This window comes from Thermobia domestica, chromosome 5 (assembly GCF_964235325.1).
Source record: "Thermobia domestica chromosome 5, izTheDome1.hap1.1, whole genome shotgun sequence".
NCBI lineage: Eukaryota > Metazoa > Arthropoda > Insecta > Zygentoma > Lepismatidae > Thermobia > Thermobia domestica.
Genome location: NC_137458.1, coordinates 290539679 through 290561695, shown reverse-complemented (window position 1 = coordinate 290561695; position 22017 = coordinate 290539679). Strand labels below are relative to the sequence as shown.

The window sequence follows — 22017 nt, the reverse complement described above, 5'->3', positions numbered from 1 at the left end:
AAGTCGCAAAATAGGGACTTTCAATTTTATATATTAGATTAAGGTACTTCTCTGCAACTTCTAATGTGATGTAGCACTAAACATCATTCTATACTTGTCCGGTATACAGTTTTACAGCACTTTTCTAGCACAATTTTACCTTTAAGAAGCCATCAAGCCTTAGCTGCCCGGCTCTACCCTACTTTCCCTTATAAGACAATATCTACGATTTAAGGTGGGATCAAACACAACGTAATGTGTTCAATGTTCTTTCATTGTGAATCGAACACTAGACCTTGTTCACCAAAGCACACAGTACTACCTAGAGTTTACTGATAATATGCTAGCCACTAGACCAGCGAGCCATATGTTTGGAATGGCATTGGAAATGCATGACCTTATTATTTGTTTTAGTCTTTTTCATGAACATACGAAAACTATTTTGATAAGTGCATTAAGTCCACCATTTATATATTAGGGATTTTTTTAGACTGAAAATGTGAAATTTGTGTACTATCGGTGATAAACTTTCTCAGAAAACATTAAAACACTGTCTTCGTTGCGCTTCGCTGCGTTTTTAAGACTAAGGTATAAATATTGAGTACAGCATCACCAGTGGCGTATTTACGATTATGTTTCGGGGGGGGCTTTGCTAACTTTCAGGGGAGGCTTTGCCTTAAAATGTGAGAATTCTGCAAGATATTTCATATACTTTACTATAGTAAGTAAGATTTCGGGGGGCTTATGCCCAGAAGCCCCCCTAAATACGCCACTGAGCATCACATTAAAATAAGTTTCCTGCTTCTAAGTAGCAGAAAAATAATCTCGATACACATGAATACAAACCTTTTCTATATTTGATTAGCCATATAAAATGAAAACAAAGTAATTTTTTGACAAAATTTTTATTTTGCTTCCTTATCTTTTACATGAAACAAATCAAAGATACAGTACATTTACATTAATGTAGAGAAAACTCGTTCCAGCCAAGGTTTCTACAAATCGTAATCCGCCATCTTGTATCCTCAAAATACATCAGCTTTGCTGAAAAGAGAAAAATATTGTCTGTTGATGTTCCTTTAAATTTCATTTACCTTATTCTTAGTAGGGTCTATATGATCTGAGAAAAGCGCAAAAAATCTTAACAGGAATTTATTTTTACAATGAATTTTCCATTTAAATTAGAATTGACGTTAAGTATGTTAAACTTGAAGAATAAAAACATTTTCCATTTTTCTAAAGTTTACTGGTAATATGCTATATGAGTGCTATCACTAAAAAAAAAAAGTGTGACATGTAAGTACGTATTTTTCATCATTCTTAATTGTAAGGGCTCTTGAAGGAAGTTTAAAATATAACATTTTATCGTTAAAGCTAAAGCGACTTGCATATGGTCAAAGAAAGGTTGAAGAAGTCCATTCAATACGTCAAACTTACACGTTCAAAGAACAGTGTTCAAGACATTTGAACAAGTCTCTCGAATGAATTTGAAATCCTTTGTACACAATCAGAGAACTATTGAAATCACAGAAAACCAGGCGAAAAACATGATAACAATGACAATATTTTTTTTCAACCTTCTGAACTCACTGTCATATCTGCATCAGACTTTCTTTACAAACTTAGCCGATATTCTTGTATACTAGATTCTCAAGTTAATATTTATACCTATAACTTGCCTTCATAATTTTAACAATATTTGACTATGGGCATACAAGCACCACAAACACATAAATCCTGTGTACTTACATCAACAAGATTACTCATAATATTTCCAGCGCAGACATTCGCTTTTGTTTATTCGCCTATTCGGTATTGAATGCTTTTGAATTGAATTGTTTACAACAGGACCGAAACAAAATCTCTTGGAACGAAACAACTGAATTCAAGACGAAAATGACTATGTTGACGTTATTTTAATCAAATAGCCTTGAATGGTCTTGAACAAAATTCTTATGCAAGCTTTCTTTGACCATGTAAAAGCCGATTAAGGGAATGAGTGCACATTTTATCGCTACGAATCACCAGATAGAACATTCATAACGAAATCCGAGAAGAGACAGTCTCAACCTTGTCTCGTGCGAATCGCTAATTTATACTAAATTCAATGACAATAAGAGATGTTTGGGCTAATTCTAATGCTATACAGCAAACTCTCGATTACTCATGCGTGGATTATTCTGTTTTCGGAAATTCTTATAGTATATTATTATTATTATTATTATTATTATTATTATTATTATTATTATTATTATTATTATTATTATTATTATACTTCCACGCTATACTATGAGTAAGGGTCAGAAATCTTGTAAAACAGCTAAGTCTGTCCGTCAGTACGTCTGTGTGTTGATAGGTGTCAGAGGAAAAAAGGGTAAAAGATATCGAGAAATGCTTTTTTTTTTTTCAATGGATTAAGCGTTCCAAGAATATATTCCATCTTCTACGGCAGTTCTCTCTACCGAGCGAAGTAGCTCAAGTGGTAGAGCGTTGGCTTCGCATTCGGGAGGTCGTAGCGTTCGATTCCCGCTGCGGACCATCCTGACTGGAGTTTTCCAGGGTTTTCCTCAGTCCTACCACACAAATTCCGGGATGGTACCTTTTAAACAAGCTCTGGCCGATACCTTCCCAAATCCTCTCCCTTCCTATTGTTGTTGTTAGATATCCAGTCAAAAATGGCCTCTGAGACGTATCTGATGATTGTTAAATAAATAAATAAACCAGAAGTGGTAGAAATAAGTCGTTTCAATATTGATTTCCATACAACAAAAACGGTAATAGATCACCACACACACACACACACACACACACATATATATATATATATATATATATATATATATATATATATATATATATATATATATATATGTATATAAGCCCACAACACTCTTCCACGTACGGGAAAGAGTTGAAATTTACTAATATTTCCGGGTTCAGTATCGATTTACGCAGAGCAAAAACGATAAGATATATCGAGAAGTGTTTTATTATGGAATAGATTCAGCATCCCAAGAATAGATCACATCCCCTCCATTGACTCTCTATTGTAACCGGAAGTGATAAAAAAATGACTGTTTCTGGTTTTAATATTGATAGTTGTAGAACAATAACTATCATACATAGAGGCAAGCGGAGTTTTTGGAATTAATTCAACGTCTCAAGAAAGGATATCATCTTCACTTGCGTCATTTTGTTAAAACCTGAAGTGGTAACAGTTTACTGTTGGAATATAAGAGTATGTAGGTACACTCCGCATCAAAAAAATTGCGACAGCTAACGCCGTGCAGTTAGGCCACCCAATATACACCTTCTTATCCCATAATCGTGTCAGGTAAAGAGACCCCCTCTCTCTCTCTCCTCCTTCCTAAGTTATATCCGGAAGAGAGTAAATCAATGCTTTATTTTCGGATAAATCTTCGGAAAAGACTAGAAAATAGCAACTTCTTTGGTTATTTGAAAACAAAATTTTATTTATACTAGTTCGACACAAAATTTGTTCTCATCCTATAATTCAATGTTTTTTTAGACGTTGAAATTTGAAACATGCTACATCTATGAGGAAGATAAACTTTTCCTTTCCAACATTTGTAACTTTTTATTACGATACACTTTGGACTTTTAATATAGAATATTTCTGATAGAAATTTAGCAGTCAAATAGAACTGTTCTATTTTCTCTTTCTTTCTCTTCCCTTATCTTTTCGTTTCGTTTTTGTTTTTTGCTTTTTTGTTCAGTTTGCATTAGTAGTCTGAAATGGAGGATATGACCAACGCTATCTGCTGGGTATATTAGAATATATTTTGGAACAGCACATCCAATGAACACTACCGAATTTGCAATCGAACCACGCCGAAACAAAGCATGCGTGTTAAACTTTTGACATTATCCTAGATGTATCTTGGAGATCTGCAGTTCTACTCGAAATTGAATATGCTATCCATTATGAAAGGGACATAACGAATGTTTAAAGCATCATCTATATTAGAATAGTTCTGAAAAAATATGTGAAAGCAAACGTTATTGGTTACTGTTGGATTTCTGGAAACGGAACTTTATAATGTGAGGTTCTTTTCTTACTACGTTTGAATTTCACAGTTTTATCTGTTCTCCCTTTTCTTTTTCTTCTTCTCTCCTCTTCTCTCTCTCTGCCTCATTTCTGAATGTCTGTGTAATAGACATCCATTTGTTTTGAATTTTTCATTGTGTGTGTTTCAGTTTCTCTCTACATCAACTTATGAATCTTGTTTCGTCTCTGTTTTATTATTTCATTTTATTGAAACTAATACATGTGTAGTTTGAAATAAGAATTGTGTTCATATTTTTAACTAATTTTAGTATAGGAGAGAAAGGAGTAGAAAGAGGGGGTCTCTTTACCTGACACGATTATGGGATAAGAAGGTGAATATTGGGTGGCCTAACTGCACGGCGTTAGCTGTCGCAAATTTTTGATGCGGAGTGTACAAAGTGTTTCAAAATGTGACACTAGCCGTTTCTAAGGAAGATAGTTATGAGTATGTGCAAATATAGAGATTAGGTAGAGATTATAGAGATCAGATTCATGGAAGATTTTAAGGAAGATATTTGGAAGTCATAGCTAAGAGTCTTTTAAGATAATTTTGGTAAGAGTTTAAAAGTATAGCTAAGAGGCGTAAGAATTAGTAAGACAATGATGATAATTATGGGTAAAAGAATGTATGATGATAATGAGTTGTAAAGAAGATAATCAGATAGGTTCTGATTGAGAATAAAGCAACTTAAGAAGATTTGCGTAGTAGTGATTTTGGAGTAGCATTACTGTAGAAGCACGATAGAGATTACTAGGGACATTTTAAGAAAGATTAAGAATTAAAGGAAGGATAACTTTTGATTAGAGAAACCTAAGAATAAAGAAACGAACCTACACAGAATTAAAATTTACTACTACTCCCAGTTTCAAACTTTATCGCCATACAACTATTAAAAAAATGTTGTATATCGACAAACAGTTTATTGAAATCGATTTAGGATCTCAAGGAAACATATCATCCCTACCCCTCATCTTGAAATTTGTAGAAAAAAAAGCCATTTAGTTTCATTTTAACATTGTATTTCATGGATAGATTTGTGTCCTGTACTATTACACTAATCTTAACAGTACTGCGGGTAGTTTATCAAGCAAGGATAATATTCATTAGTACTATAGGAATACATGAGGAAGAAATTATTTATTGTCTATATCTTGAGATCAACTTAATGGATCGCCTCCATTTTTACCCTCTGCATCCTCACCAAAATAAATGGTGATGTATCAAATAGTTTTTGAGTTTTTGTGACTTCCGGACAGATAGAGTAAATATATATAAAAGAGATTTTGGGAAACCGAACTTCTTAATTACTTGAATGTTTTTATGTTATTAATCAAATACCGTTCTTAATATTGGAGCAGTGTAGGAAACAACTTCATGAAAGGGAACTTCGAGCTCCCAAATTCTTACCGTCTCTGGATTTTTGGATACATACCTTAATGTGGTAAAATGCTAATTTTCCATGTGTTGTGAAATGGAGGTTTAAACGTGAAAACTCCCCTTTGTGTACTGTACGCCGCTGATTCGAACAATTAATATTATTCGCTATTCGAACAACGAGTTATCGAATTTAACGGCACCAATGGTTTTGATATGCAATATACAGTACAAAACTACGTAACTCGAACGAAAAATTTTCTACATACGCAAAGTTTTATAGTGACTCAAATTTCTTTTGGGTTAACCCAATCTTTATGCTTGAATTTACGGAACTGTATACAAATATCTCGTGGAAACACGCTCTTACACGTCAGAATAGTTCCAAGAGTATTTGAAAGAGTCGGTAATTTCAAGTAGGTGGGAAGTATTTTGACGAGAGACACTTACTGCACCAAAGATGTTGGTCAAGAATTGTCATAGCTAAAGAAACATTCAACAAGAAAAGATCACTCTTAACCAGCAGGAATAACATCTGACTAAGGAAGAACTTGGCTAAGTGCTATATATGGAGTATTGAACTGTAGGTTTCAGAGATTTGGACATTAGAGACGTTATAGCAGAAATATTTATATAGCTTTGAAGTGTGGTGTTTGAGGAAGATGGAGAAGATAAAATGGAAAAGAGAAAGTAACAAACAGGGATGTTTTAATTTTTAAAACCGATATGAGAGAAGAGAACCTCTTAGCCAGCATCCTTCGTAGAAGGGCCAATTGGATTGGACATAGGTTATCTTGCAAAGAATTTGTCTTCTTCATACCGCTATAGAAGAAAAGATTGAAGGAATGCGAGGAGTAGGAAGAACACAACTGATCGATGATTTGAAAAATAGAAGAAAACATTGGGAGCTAAAAGAGGAAGCTGAAAACAGGGAAACGTGGAAAAAACATTTCCAGGACCGAACGCTAAAACAAGAAAAAAAAATCATTAGTCCCAGGACACGTCAAAGGCACAATACTAAATATTAATATACTATACTTTAATTTTGGTTTATCTTGTAAATGATTGATAATCGAAAAAATGAGGCATTCAGAGCACAATAGAATCAAATCCAAGTATTAAAGTTGTCAGGAAAAGAGACACAAACATTGTATGGTGCACTTAAGACGTGGAACAGTTAACACTAATTTTTACATATAAGAACTATTTGAAATATGTTGGAATAAATCTTTTGAGCTCTGAAACCAGTGTCAAACAGAGATTTTAAACATAAAATATATCCAATATGATCAGAAATGTGGACTTGATTCCCTTGTACAGCCACCAGCAAAAGTATCTCCCCCTGAGTGCTCTTATTCCATTACTTGGGGTCCAGATCATTTGTAGTTTGTAAAGAACCTGGACAGATGCGGCCCAACTTACACGTACCTTTGACAGCAGTTGGTAGCACAGAATCAGGTCTCTAACGCACAAAACAGTTCTCCATCCTGAGATGAATCTACGGTTCAGAGCGTGTTATCCAATGAACACCATATATTATTCTCAATATTGCTATGTATGTAATGTACTGTTTTGTTTTATACTATATATTGAGAGAAATAAAAAATACTGGCTACACATGAATCAGAAAATACTTGAAAGTAGATGAAGATATCAAATATATAGCAATTGCTGGAAATAAGTTTGTAAATGATTCCCTCCATTGACAGACTTTCCCCAATTCTCATTCTAACATCTTTTTTCTTACTGGAGAGGAAAAGATCTTGCTTGTCACACTGAATATGCATTGAAATTGATATTGAAACATTTGAAAAAGTTTGAACCTGGCCGGGATTTTAATCTTGTCCGCCGGATAGAAGTTCAATGTACTAATCACTTACCTACCGCGTCACTTCTTCTTCCACCCAAACTATTAGCTAGTTAAAACCATTGCATAAGATTATACATAAGATACTAATGCTCGCATAACGAGACGTTCATTATGTCAGTATCACAATGACTTACTCGAGATTTGCTTCTCAACTCAAAAGCAAGTTATATAGACCTTGGTCATTGAGGAAAACATCACGAAATGTTCTTCAGGTTGAGGATACCTCATCAATATAACGATGGCCTCGATTTACATTACTATTCTTCCTCACCTTAATTTCTAATTTTCAAAGAAGAAAAGACTGAAGATATTATTTTCACGTTCTTTGAATTGTATCAACACGCGTATAAATAGAAAGTTCTATTTTCATCTTCCGTAACTACTACTTTATTTTCTTATCTTTGTATACGGAAACTGTAACAGTGTTAAAGCATAAAACTCCTATGGCACAGACCCGTGTCCGAATGCTGTCGTGGCAATCCTTTTTCTTTATTGAAAGGTATTGTTTACGTAATTGGTATTTTAATTCTGTTATTTCTTTATATTATTATTATTATTATTATTATTATTATTATTATTATTATTATTATTATTGGAAAGTCAAGACTTGGCTACATATTTTATATTTTATAGAGTTTTGATTGAATTACAAGTCTTTTTGTTGATGTGGAACGTGTCTAAAACGGTGAATTGCATTAAATATTAATATTTCTAGCAGTAATAGTAGAAGAAGTAGTAGAAACTTATAAGCACTTGCTGAGAAACAATAACGTTTGTGTTTGATCAGTCGTATGTTTTATCCTACTAACGGTATGCCTTACGATATTTATAAATTGTTCGCTAAACACGTTACGTTCCCACACAGTACGAATAAAGGTTGATACGGCTGACGTCATCTTGTAATCGTGTTTCGTAGTTCACTTTTCTATTGCAAGTGTACTGAAGAAAGTTATTTCAACACTAAGACCGAGAGTAATTGAATATTTTCCATGTTGCCTTACATTGGAAGTACTGCTAGTTGCCCCTCGCTGGTCCACCGACGCTTTCGCATTGGGGTAGCTTGAGTTTCAGGTTGTTTACATTATAAGTTTTCTTTTCCTATAATTCCCAAAAACAAACCTTAAATACAAAATTACATAATAAACAGAAATTATGTATAAAAAAGTAAGTTTAAGTGCGCGGGTTGCACATCACGTCTTCGCGGGCCAACAGTTAGAGATTTTGATTTCCCCAATATTCAGTAGACTGAACAAAATGTTGAACTCGACAATCTGCAATTTATATTAATGGCTCGTGAAAGAATATAATTATAAAAAAATACCGAAGAGATATATTTAAACTATAATTTCACATAACATTTAGCCTTGATGCTCAAGCAGGGGTTAAACTTCCTCATATTTAAATTCTATAGCAACAACCACGAATACTATCTCTTTCAATCATTTTCAACACTTTACTTTGTCAATTTAGATTTTCATTCGTTTGATTATTGTTTCTGCATAACACTTTCTATTTTATGACCTAATCAAGAGTTTTATAATATTAGAATCGTAAAAGTGTACAATTTGCTGAAGACACTTCACACAAAGTTTTCCAACTTGATTAACAGCGATGTCTTAGAGTAGTGGGGTAAGCGTAGGTTTCACATCTAGGTGGATGCGGGTTCGACTCCCGTTGGGTAATTGAAAGAAATTTTTATCATTTGTAATATTGATACTTCCAATGTGAGATAAAATGGAAAATATTCAATTTCTCTCGGTCTTAGTGTTGAAATGACTTTCTTCAGTACACTCGCATTAGAAAAATAAACTACGAAACATGGCTACGTGATGACGTGAGCCGTATCAATCTTGATTCGTACTGTGTGGGAACGTAACTTGTTTAGAGACCAATTGATGAATACGTAAAGCATATTGTTAGTATGGGTCAAACACACGACTGATCAAACACAAACGTTATTGTTTCCCAGCAAGTGCTTATAAGTTTCTACTACTTCTACTACTACTACTGCTGCTAGAAATATTAATGTTTAAAGCAATTCGCCATTTCAGATACGTTCCATATCAACAAAAAGACTTGAAATTAAATAAAAAATTCATAAAATACAAAGTATGTAGCAAAGTCTTAACTTTCCAATAATAATAATAATAATAATAATAATAATAATAATAATAATAATAATAATAATAATAATAATAAATTAATATCAGCATTATAATACCAATTACGTAAACCAGCGTTTCCCATCCTTTTTCAACTTGCGACACACTACGTATGTAAATAAATTCTCGCGGCACATTCATAAATATCATTATTATTATTTGTAAATATAAAATACCGTGATATTGTTTTTCTGTGATTCCTGATGTTCTCACAGAGAAGAAAGCTCGATCACTTGTTTTCCCCGTGGTAAATCATTATGCTTATTTTTCGTTCTAATTTAAAAACAGAAAACAATTGCAAAATTATAGGACTCAGGTCTTTAAAAATACACTTTCTTTTTCGAAATCTGTATCCAACCTTTCACTAAGAAGGAAGATCACAAAATAACGAACGAACAAACAAATGTACTTTTAAAACACAAATGTAGGTAATTTGCATGCATGTCTGCTACGTCGAAAGGATTGGATGATTTTTTAAAATTTCAAGTTACGATATAGCTTGTAACAATAAAGAAGCAATAATGGTCATAATGATAACAATTTAAAATGTACAGTAAGAATTTTTTAATAATAATATTATGGTATTGAAGGTTACAATTCGTGCTGTCAAAATCGGTTTCTGAAAAAACCGAAATCCGGTTTTTGAAAAGGGAAATTTCATAAAACCGAAATGTCGGTTTTAAAAACCGAAAACCGCTTTTGCGTTTTCGGTTTCTCAAAAACCTCAAACCGCAAATGTCACAAAAATTCGACAACACTAGCTGTGACTTGTACAACAACGAACTATCCCTTTCGCACAGTGCTGCACATATTACCATAATTGTCTTGGAGCAAATAAAAATTCAAAACACACATATAAATCAATATAATTGTCTCGATTGATAGATGCTTTCACAATTGTTAAAAGGTGTAATTAAAAACAGCAAAGATTGTTTCTGCTTTAAAAAGGACAAACATGGTTTCACTTATAAAACCGCAAACACGGTTTTGGCGGCTTTTGCTTTCGAAGAGAGCATTTGCAGTTTTCGGTTTTCAGAAAACCGTTTGTTTCAAAAACCGAAAACCGCAAATGTCACACAAATTCGCTAGCACAAGTAATAATATATGAAGGTTACAATTCCTCAATAATAAGTAAAAGAAGTTGGTGCACGAAGCAAAATTAATGTGCGACTTGATCTTGATGTTTTTTCATAATCTTCAGTTCTGGACGAACAATTGATAAACACACCCTTATTTCGTGTTCCGGAGTTAACAGTTGTGACTGTTCTTAAACTTAATTGTGTTCATTGCAGACAATCCTGCTTTACTTAAGTAGGATGTAGAAAATGGAATGAGAACTTTCACAGCTTTTGTAGAAATAGCTGGATTTCTCTTCACAAGGAAATTCAGAATGATGCCATGTCTTGCTGAGAGTACTTGAGCTTCAAACCTCGGTCATTCCTCATATCGACCAATTTACTTTCTTCCTGGACATTTAATTCTGCTGACTCTAGGACAGAAGGCGAAAAGGAGTCCCTCACCCAGTCAAATGAAGTCAACTGAACCATATCAAAACACTTCTCAACATTAGTGTGTATGAGACTCCGACAAATAAAATTGTTTCTGAAGTACTATATGCTACGCAGTAATGTATGTACAATAATATATTATAATTACAGTGATTTTTTTCGTTGTGGAAGTTCATAGGAATGTGAAATACAAATTTACATTTTTTTCTATGTCTTCCAATTTGATTGTTATAGAATTAATAACTTTGTTTCGATTTCCTCGCGGAACACCAGCGGCTCATTCGTTGTACACCGGTTATTAAACGGTGATGAAAACGATACCTTCCAATAGAAAAAAAATTGCCATGACCCGGGAGGAGATTTATGCTTTATCACTTTGCTGCAGTAAGAAAATAAACTAGTAGTTACAGAAGATAAAAATAGAACTTTCTACACGTGTTGATACAATTCAAAGAATGTAAAAATAATGTCTGTCGTCTTTTCTTCTTTGGAAATTAGAAGTTAAGGTGGGGAAGAATAGTAATAAATCGGGGCCATCGTTAAAAATAATGACGGAGCCTCAAATTGAAGAACGTTTCGTGATATTTTCCTCAATTACCAAGTCACGTCTAAGTTGTGTTGCATCTGTCGAGGCGTTTTACAACTGCAAATGACCTGGACCCCAAGTAATGGAATTAGAACACTCAATGGGGGAAATACTTTTGCTGCTGGCTGTACACAGAACGTTCCAAATGCTCATCAAGCCATGTTTATTTTGAGTTTTACGTTCGACAGTTCTGTTCTTGACGGTAAAGGAGACAATGTTAATTGTGTCATTCAACATTGCCCAATTTGTGAATACCCCTCACCAGCTCTCTATTAAAACACCTTGTATAATACCTTGGATATCATTGGTGAATATTATTCAGGTGGCGTTACTAGTTTAGTGGTAACTATTGATAAATCATTTTTATTATGCACTTTTTTTTAGATATACTTACTTGTACTTTATTTTTATCCATTAGGCACTTAGATATTTGGAAAACTTTCTCGCAGTTATCAGTTACTTGTGAATGATCTGTTGAAAGAAACAAAAGTATTAACAAAGAGAAGTGTTCCCACACATTGGAAATTCATAAGATAAATCTACAGTTCTTGATCTAACTTACGGTATTCATTTTCGTCTAGATGATGTGTGACGTAGAAGAATGTTTTTACAATCTGAGCAAAGCAGAGAGAAGCACAATGCGAAAAGGAGGAAAGTGGGTAAGGTAAGGGAGTACAGAGATGGGCACCCTCACTCATTTTTGCCATTAAGAGGGCCGCCCTCACTCTCACTTAACCTCATTTTGACAAATGAGGGTGAGGACAAGTGAGGGTGAGTGTGAGGGAGTCAATTGAGGGTGAATGTGGCTGAGGATGAGGGCATCAACAATATTCGAATGTAAGTGCGAGTAAATGTGCGTGTGAGGAAGTCGATTAAGGGTGAGGACATCAAGCTGAGAGTGAGGACATCAACAATATTTGAGTGTAAGGGCGAGTGGGTGTGAGTGAATTGATTGAGGGTGAGTATGAGAAAATTGATTGTGGGTGAGCGTGACTGAGGGTTAGGAAAATGCCTGTCTCTGGGAGAGCAAGTGCTAGTGGCATCCATGAGTGGTATGCTTGCAAACAATTTACAACACTTTCGAAATTATTAACTAGGTATTTGCCTCGTACCACTATCTTTTATCAACGTCACTAAGGTCTGTGCCAACTTGTTCCTTTCCCCTACGTTTACCAAGAAGGGGAGAGGAATCTCTAACGTCACAGAGCACTTAGGTGCAAATGACTTCCTTATGACATATATAACCGTTACCGGGTTATATAGGTATTTTTGGACGCTCTGTATATTTGTGAAAGACAGAAACCATTCTTCAATTTATATTTTATTTTTGCAACGAAATTCATTTCTTTTCTTCGATGGGAACAGCTAACAACTTAACTTTTTCCTATGAGTAAGAACAAAAAAGAACCTTTCCTCGTTCACCAATATTTGTTCCACAGTGATTTTAGTGACTAACAAAGGCGCTATTCATTTTCTGAACTACATGTGTGAGAATCGTACTTAGAATAGCTTCAGGGTTGCTTTCTTATTCATTAATATCCATAGATATATTATACAATTATCTGGAACTGAATTAAGTGTTTTCTTCGAATACTTATGGAAATTCTAATAGCCCAGGTACATTGAACGTCTGTTAGGAGTCACCCAATATTGGCGAACATCAACATCTTGTATCTCAAAGTTCTCACATTTGAACTAATGTCCTCTTCTTTTGCATTGTGGCTAGTGAACTGTTAATTATCGCAAATTTCTTTGCATATACATACAGATTGTTTAAACCAGATTACATTGAACTGACAATCTTGGATAGTTCGTCAGTCCAATTTCCACCCGGAGTATCACAACTCGGCAAGTCTTTCTCCAGATACCAACGTAGAAACTGTACGTGTACTGTTCGTCATATAGTTATGCGAAGAAGCATAAGTTATTATATAGTCGCCCAAGGACTTTGTTAGCGACTAGCCCTATTTAGTTAATTCCCTGGTACTTTGACCAAGTTCGTATAAGAGTTATCGGTTCCTACCAACACTTTGGATTTTTACACTTCGACTGCAAGCATTGATTCTAGTAGAATGCCAATGTAGATTTTTTTGTTGGATCAATATAGCACCAGTCTGGAATTTACGTCATGGGATTCGTCCCACTTCTACACCATAGTGTTGACCCTAACGTGCGTCGTTTAGTGGTGTGAGAAAAGTGCTTATAGTGATCTTCAAAATATAAAATTTTATTCGAGTATACATCTGATAAAGATTTACACGGGCTATTCTGTGTTGTTGAAAAGTGAAGTGTTAATTTGTTTGTGTGTTTATCAAATTAGCGAGCTATCCACATCTATATCAGTGTTTCGTGTTGTGATTATTCTTTCTACAAACTTTTTATATAGTAGATCTAATAAATAAGTATATCATTATTTTATTTAATGTGTTTTTGTCTCATGTGTTCATATTGTTTCTATGTGTCGTGGTCTGAGCGATTCTCTGGATGTCCACGGGGATTTTGAGACGAAACATCTGAACCTCTCGATGTTTCATACTCATTTCATTGTCGAGACCTAGAACGACCAGGGAAGAGATTGTATACCTTTTTGGAGATGTTCTTCGAAGTCTTAATGAGGTAAGTAAGAGATTTCAATAGCATCAAATGGTTGGAAGTCAGGAGCAGTTCTGGAAAGCGGTTACACATATAAATAAAAATTTGCTCACAACCTCTGATGTTCGTTAACAAATACATTTGTAGCACTTCAGTGGTTAGCCTCTCTACGTTTGGAGTGTGTGGTCCCGGGCTCGATTCTTGGTAAAGGGCATAGAATTTTCAGTATTCAGTCAGCCTCGTATGGCAATTGTGCAATCCAAATATTCAGAAAGAGTCCGGAAATTGTACAGCTGAGAATCGATGTGCTGGCCATGAATTATAAAACTGGTTGCCATTCGGCTCGACATACTGTTCATAAGCCAGTAGTGGCACATAGACTTTAGATTCTACGAGGAATGGTCGAAAAAATAGGTTACAAAGCACAAAACTTGCGGGTTTGAAGACTTCGGTTTCTGATTATGGATACCCGAGAAGCGTACTTTAAAAATGATTAGTCATCTGGAAAAAATAGAAGTGATGTCAGTGCTGCGGTTCCTATGGGCCAAGAACACTACATCTACTCACATTCATAAGCAGATTGTATAGGTGTATGAGGAAGGCTCAATTTCAAAGCAATAAGTAGGGAAGTGGTGTCGTGCCCTTAAAGAAAGACGGACCAATATTGTTAATGACAACCGTGGACATAAGGTAGACCCATTACTTCAACCACTGACGTTACGCTTGGAACGACTAGAGCACCCTTCTAGAGCTCTGACATAACCCCAGTGAGTTTTACCTTTTCCTTGTCTAAAGCAAAAATGGCTGGCCACCATCATCTGGCATGCGATTATGTCAAAACTGCTGCCTCACGGTGGCTACGAGAACTTGACGCAGATCTCTAAACAAATGGTATAGAAAACTTTATCTGCCGTTGTGATAAGCGGTTGAACGAAAACTGTGATTACATCGAGAATTATTGTTAAGTGCCCTTTATGATTAAGTATGCTGATTTTCCAGCTACTGTATGTTTTACATATAAGCCATAATAGGCTTTGTAACCGTATCATTACGCTGGATGTAACATGGGTAAAATCTTACGAGCCACAATTGACACGCCAATCAAACAAACAACGTCATTAGGGGCCATCATAAAAGTCCCCAGCAATGTGAAAGTTATGGTGATTCTTATCTACGACTGGAATAGTAATCCTAATGGATGCCGTTCCCCCACATCAGACTGTCAATGCACAGTATTTTTGTTCCCTTCTGAAACACAATTTGCGAACAGTCTTGAGAAAGAATCTTTTTTTTTTTTTTTTTTGTAGAAACCACCCATCATCTTGCTGGTTAACGCTCGGGCGCATACAGAGCAAGATCAACTAATTCGTTAGAGGAGAAGTGCTTTACCATCTACCCTACTCCCCAGATTTAAGCCTTCGTGACTTTGACTTCATTCCTAAGATGAAAGAACGTCTTTGTGGTTCGTTTCAGAACTGTTCAAGAGTTTCTTCAGGGTGTAGACCAGTCTATTAAAACTACTAATACAAGATGTGTTGCTGTATGCAAACAACGACTTCCACAACACTGGCAACGGGTTATGCTTTATGCTTGTGACTACATTGAATAACTGAAAACCTTTGTAACATACATGTATCAATTGTAAATAAATAGTTGCCACTATTAAAGTTCCAACCTTCGCCTAAAAGGAAATAAGTCTGTTATGTTGTATGTTTGTAAAATATAGTCTCTTACTTTGAAGGAAGAACGCAGACTGAAAGTATTTCAAAACAAAATCCTGAGGCGAATTTCCGGACTTAAAAAGGACGAAAATGGGGAATGGCGAAAAGTCAATAACGACGAACTGCATTTTTCCTTTTATTGAGCATTGTTAGAATCATTAAGTCTAGGAGGTTGAGGTGGAAAATCGTGTAACCAAAATGGAAGAAAGTATAAACTCTCTTCAGAAATTTTAACTGGAAATCAACTCAGAAAACGGTCATTAGGAAGACTAGGACGTGGATGAAAGGACAATATTAAGATGGATCTTACAGAAATAGGAATACAAAATAAAAACTGGATTGAGTTGGCCAAGGACAGAAGCCAACGGAGAGCTTTTGAACACGTAGCATTGAACCTTTGGATTCCATAGGCCATAGAATTATGTAGAATGCAAGCCTGTCTAGATTTAACCACTAAATACTTAGTTGAATATGACAGTATACTTGCAAACAATATAACATTTCAGTATGTTCACAACATGTATGCCGGCAATAATTTTACTCTCGAAATACTGACATGTCCGCATACGGAAGTGGAACCTGTTCCTAGGACGCTGAATATACGTCAAAAAATGTTTCGTGGTTCTCTTACAATTTTTGTTCTATGGTAATCAATATTGAAACCAAAAGGTCTAGTGGTTTCAACTACTTTCATAGAAGGATAGGGACTGAGATACGACATATTCTTGAGATCTTGAATCCATGTCCAAAAAACGTTTCTTTACTTCTATTATTTCTATTGTTCGCTATTTTAATCAGTATTGAAATATATCAATATTCTAAAGTTCTATCTTTTTTAGGGTAGAGCTAAAATGGTACACGGGATTTTTTAAGTTTCCCAATCACGTTTTAATATAAAAATTCTTCTTATATACAGAAGTAACTATAATTACAGTTCAAATATAAGTTTCTCTGGGATATTTGGTGGTTTGTTGGTGAGTTTGCTGGAACCAATGTCCTAGGGTGACAGGATCCAAGGCACTTCGAGGCCAAGAAGTGTGTATAGGTACCTTTCAGAGACCGGGCGTTCTAGAGAGGAAGATAAAACTCAGAGACCAGGTGTCCTAAAAAGTGATGTGTTTTGCAGAGATTAAACGTCCTAGTAAAAGGAACGCTCAGAGACCAGATGTCCTCAGACTGATAAGAATAAAGGAGCTCTCAGATACCAGGCGTCCTAGAGAGTGATAAGTAGAGACCGGATGTTAGGCAAAATGCCTATTCTTTATTATTAAAGATATGATCAAAAGTAACGTTTTAAAGTTTATATGGGGGTTTATAGTTTCGATTTAAGCCAATTTTATTTTGCCTATTTTGCCTATTTCGACCTTTACTGCCTAAATAATTGTTTTAGTACCTAATATTGCCTATTCTATGCATTTTCTTCAAAATAAGCCTTCATTGGGAAAATATATAATTTATATAACATAAATAATACACACATATTAAGTGTTTGTAAACACAAGCACGTGGTACGTTACGATATGCTGAACTTCAAAGATGTGCACATTTGGAATCGACAATTGAATCTTGACAATTGGAACGGAACCGAAAGATGTGCACATACTTTGAGAGGTGATTCGTGACATGAAAAGAAGACAAAAAGTCCTCTTGAATGTCACGAATCACCTCCCGAAGTATGTGAACACCTTTATGTCTCGTTCCAATTGTCAGGATTCGATTTTGGATTCCAAGTTGGCCCCCTGTCACTCGTACACGAAGCGGAATTTGACAACTTGCAACAGGACTTTTTGTCTTCTTTTGATGTCATGAATCAGCTCCCGAAGTATGTGCACATCTTTCAGATTCACCCAGTATGTATAGAATGCATAACAAGCTTCGTTTTTATATATACAATAAAAGAAGATATTAACAAACAAGTATGTTTCTATATTCTTTGAACATTATCTATGACTTGAATCTATTTTTTTAATGATGCTGAGTATTTATCTTCATTATTTCGAATTACATTTTAGTGCCTATTTTACTGCCTATTTTTTAAATTTTTAGTGCCTATTTGCCTGCCTATTTTCCAGGTTTTTAGTGCCTAAACATCCGGTCTCTAGTGATAAGGATAAAGGAGCTCTCAGATACCAGGCGTCCTAGAGAGTGATAAGCATAAAGGAGCTCTCAGATACCAGGCGTCCTAGAGAGTGATAAGGATAAAGGAGTTCTCAGATACCAGCCGTCTTAGAGAGTGATAAGAATAAAGGAGCTCTCAGATACCAGGCGTCCTAGAGAGTGATAAGCATAAAGGAGCTCTCAGATACCAGGCATCCTAGAGAGTGATAAGGATAAAGGAGTTCTCAGATACCAGCCGTTTTAGAGAGTGATAAGAATAAAGGAGCTCTCAGATACCAGGCGTCCTAGAGAGTGATAAGCATAAAGGAGTTCTCAGCTACCAGGCGTCCTAGAGAGTGATAAGGATAAAGGAGTTCTCAGATACCAGGCGTCCTAGAGAGTAATAAGCATAAAGGAGCTCTCAGATACCAGGCGTCCTAGAGAGTGATAAGGATAAAGGAGCTCTCAGATACCAGCCGTCTTAGAGAGTGATAAGGATAAAGGAGCTCTCAGATACCAGGCATCCTAGAGAGTGATAAGGATAGAGAGCTCTCAGAGACAAGGCGTCCTAGAGAGTGGTGATGATCAATCGGGGGAGATTGATGCTTTCTGTGGTATTGTGGCTTCCTTTATCCTGAAATGTTGCTGACTTCATTAATCTTTGTTACTTGACGGTAGTTGACGATGATTGACAATGTCTTTTTCGTGGTTGTCGTCTGAAGCTTGTTTACACCATCACATGGTGTCGGGAGCATATGTAGAACTTTCTAATTTTAGTACATAGATATGGGTGGGGATAGAATCTATTTCTACAATTTATATTTATCTATAAATAAACGATTTTCGTTAAATATTACCATTTCCTCCCTCTGACGATCAGTATTGAAACCCAAAATCAAAGATTTTTATCACTTCCGGTTAGAAAGGAGGTGAAATTTATTGTTGATACGCTGTATTCATACCAAATAGTCATTTCTCGCTATCTCTTACTGTCGACAGATAAACGGATATAGCCGTTCTATAACACTTCCCATACTTATGCATTGTATACTTCTGAAGACAAAAAAGTCCTTCACAAGGTACAACTAAATACAGGGTATTACAAAAATGTGTTACAATATTTTGGGAATAGATTTCTCACATGAAAATAAGAAATAAAGTTCATAGGACCTGTGGTCGGAAGTGCATATTTCATAGTTATAGGGTGCCGAAAAGGTGAAAAAATTAACTTTAACGGTCCATAGTTCCTACTGTAGGACCGATCGTAGTCGGTTCAAGATATTGATGAACTAGTATGTGAAGTATCCAAACATCCATGTTTAAGAACCTCCAGTGCTTGCACAATCATTTTTAGAGAGGCTTTTTGTGAGTATTTGATCACTCTCCGCTTACCTCTCTAGAAATTGGTTTACAAATACTGGAGCATTCTTAAATATGGATATTTGAATAGTTCACATATCAGTTTCTCAGTGATGTCCTGACCCGACTACGATAAGTCCCATATGAACTTGCAATAATAGACTTGCGATACAGTTCACTTGTTTTACGTTTTCAGCACCCTATAACTCCGAAACTATCCACTTTTGAGCACAGGTCCATATGAACTTATTTTCTTATTTTGATCTGAAGACTGTTCCCAAAATATTGTGAAACATTTTGTTACACCCTGTATGTGATAACATTAAAGGACATCGACGTTAAAATGTTTCGTATCAATAAAATTACTTAATGACTAAGAGGCAGCTATGATGTTGTGACAAACTCCTGCAGCAAACTTAGCAGAGGAACAAGTGGGTTGATCTATAGTAATAAATAGTAGTATCAGATAGACTCTATAGGTCTCTCATACTTTCATCTATGACTTAAAAATGAAAAGGTTTATAGGAGTTTGTAGAACGTCTAATGGTACGAGTATATCGTAGGTTGGTGTAATTGAAATGTCTGCATCGTGTGCACTATTTTCAAAACTCAAAAAGTAAATAAATAAAGCTGCAATACCTGGTTAATCAAAACAGTTGCCGTCTGCAACCATAGACTTTTGCTATATGACTTCTTCCGACGACTTCGTTTCATAGCGAAAAACAAATCTGGATTTTGACATGTGAAGAAACCCGTAACTGCACCTTAACCACAAGAAATCATCATCATGGAAGGTCCTTTCTTCCAAAAAGTGCTCGAGATGCCAGAAGAGTTGGTATTCGGTGATCAGAGAAGTCAGGAGGATTCGGTAGATGAGGAGGGGTTTCATATTACAACTCATGAAGAATCTGCAATTTGGGCATGCACTGTCATACAACATGAAGACATCACGTGTCTTAGACATTTCCGGATGATTTGGGGCAATGTTGCTCTGCATTTCATGGAGATTATAGAAGATCCAGCAAGAGAAGGTTTCTGACAGATCTCAGTGACGTTGCCATTTACTCATGTGTCTAGGCTTTTTTAGGTGCATCTATAGAGGCAATTTAATCAATGATGTAAGACAGAGTGATCGCAGTTGGTAACACTTACTAGGAGACTTACCGAAGTATCACTCACTGATTTGAATGAAACTTTGCACACTTGTAGAACATCGACAAATAATCGACACGTATTTTTTTATATATATCGGCAATGGTGAAGATTTAAGGGCGGAAACCATCCTTTGAACGTCGGGGGTGGTCTCTAAGCATAGACAGAAAACAACCATTTAATTTAGAAGAAAACATACTGCCAGGGGGATTAGGACAGCTGATTCAGAAAATGACGTCAAAATTACAAATTCAAAATGGCGGATCCAATATAGTGATTACAATTACAAAATGTCCTCTGGTTTGAAATTCTTTCACTTAGCCAAGGACAGTTATAGTTGTCAGAGATTGCTGCGAGGAGGTTGCAAATCAATTTGAAACCCCTTTCTGTACTCATTTTAATAGGATGTTTGATGAAAGTGAGTCTGCATTTCTTACTATAGAGTTTACAGAGACACAAACAGTAGAATGTGCGGCACAGTCAATAATTCTATGACTCACAGCTACACCATATAGCCCTTAATTTCTGAAAATGGTGTTCTGTTATCACTGTTGTCAATTATTTTACAGGAAATGAATGAAACATTTGGCTCTATAATCCAAAATAACCTCTTTTAATCTGAAAATGTTCTTGTGAAAGCATCAAATTCGGGAAAATTAACATCAGGTCTTGTGACATCATGATTTCAAGAGGTTTTTCTCCCAGCGTCTAATGCAAAGTCCATTTTGTTATTTGATTCGTGGAGTGGTCACAATTAATCAACTTTTCAACCTATTTTACGAACAAAAGAGTACCTCAAAATAGAAACCATTCGGCACTAACAACTGGTAGGATTCAGCCTCTTGATATGTTCGGCTTTAGACCGTGGAAAAACTTCTTGATACATTTTACTGATATTGTCCTCTGTAACGTATATTTGCGTTTTCCGTCGAAAAAAAAAGATTTCTGATGGAATTATAATATTGTATATTGAATGAAAAGGTAGGAGTTAAGTAATACGGCTTCTGCTCACTAGATGCCCTTCCACTTCAGTTATAAGTGCTAGTTACGAGGAGTTCCCTCGTATCTCAAGAGATGGCAGCACTTGTAGGCTGTAGCTGCTGGGTGGGATTGCTCAGCAACTCGGCCACTTGAAGATTGGAAAGGTGAGGGTTAGGTTTAAAAGTTGGTGGACTTAAATTAAATTCAATTTGGCATGGCATAACATTAAAATTCCCTTTCGGATAACCTGGTTTGGAAATTCGTTATGGTTGGCTTAATACTACATGAATAATATTGCTTCAACTAGTGTGTTTAAAGATTTTCTGAATAATAGTGTATGTATAGAAATTTCTTGTTGTTTTGGTAAGTAGAGTGCTATTTTCTACGTAATTGAAGAATTGAGCTAGAACTTAGTACTGTCCTGGGGAATAAAGTGAGGACGAATTATTTAACCTCTTTTGGCTGTGGAAGGAGATTTGAAATTTATTCGTCCTCTCGTTATTTTTCAGAGCAGTGCATGGGACTCCCAATTCTTGGGTTTGGATCCCATTATATATTGGTTCGGA

General features: G+C 35.5%; 1 protein-coding gene across 1 annotated transcript in view; it reads right to left on the bottom strand.

Moving 5' to 3' along the window:
• Window positions 1–891: 891 nt before the first annotated feature.
• LOC145684914 (uncharacterized) overlaps window positions 892–22017 on the bottom strand; it is a 54792-nt gene continuing 33666 nt past the window's right edge. Inside the window, exons 6-7 of the mRNA XM_081757265.1 lie at window positions 11944–12020; window positions 892–1023 (exon numbers count right to left, since the gene is read on the bottom strand). Coding sequence (XP_081613391.1) covers window positions 1015–1023; window positions 11944–12020 — 86 coding nt within the window. The 3' untranslated portion in view covers window positions 892–1014. The remainder of the gene's footprint in view (window positions 1024–11943; window positions 12021–22017) is intronic.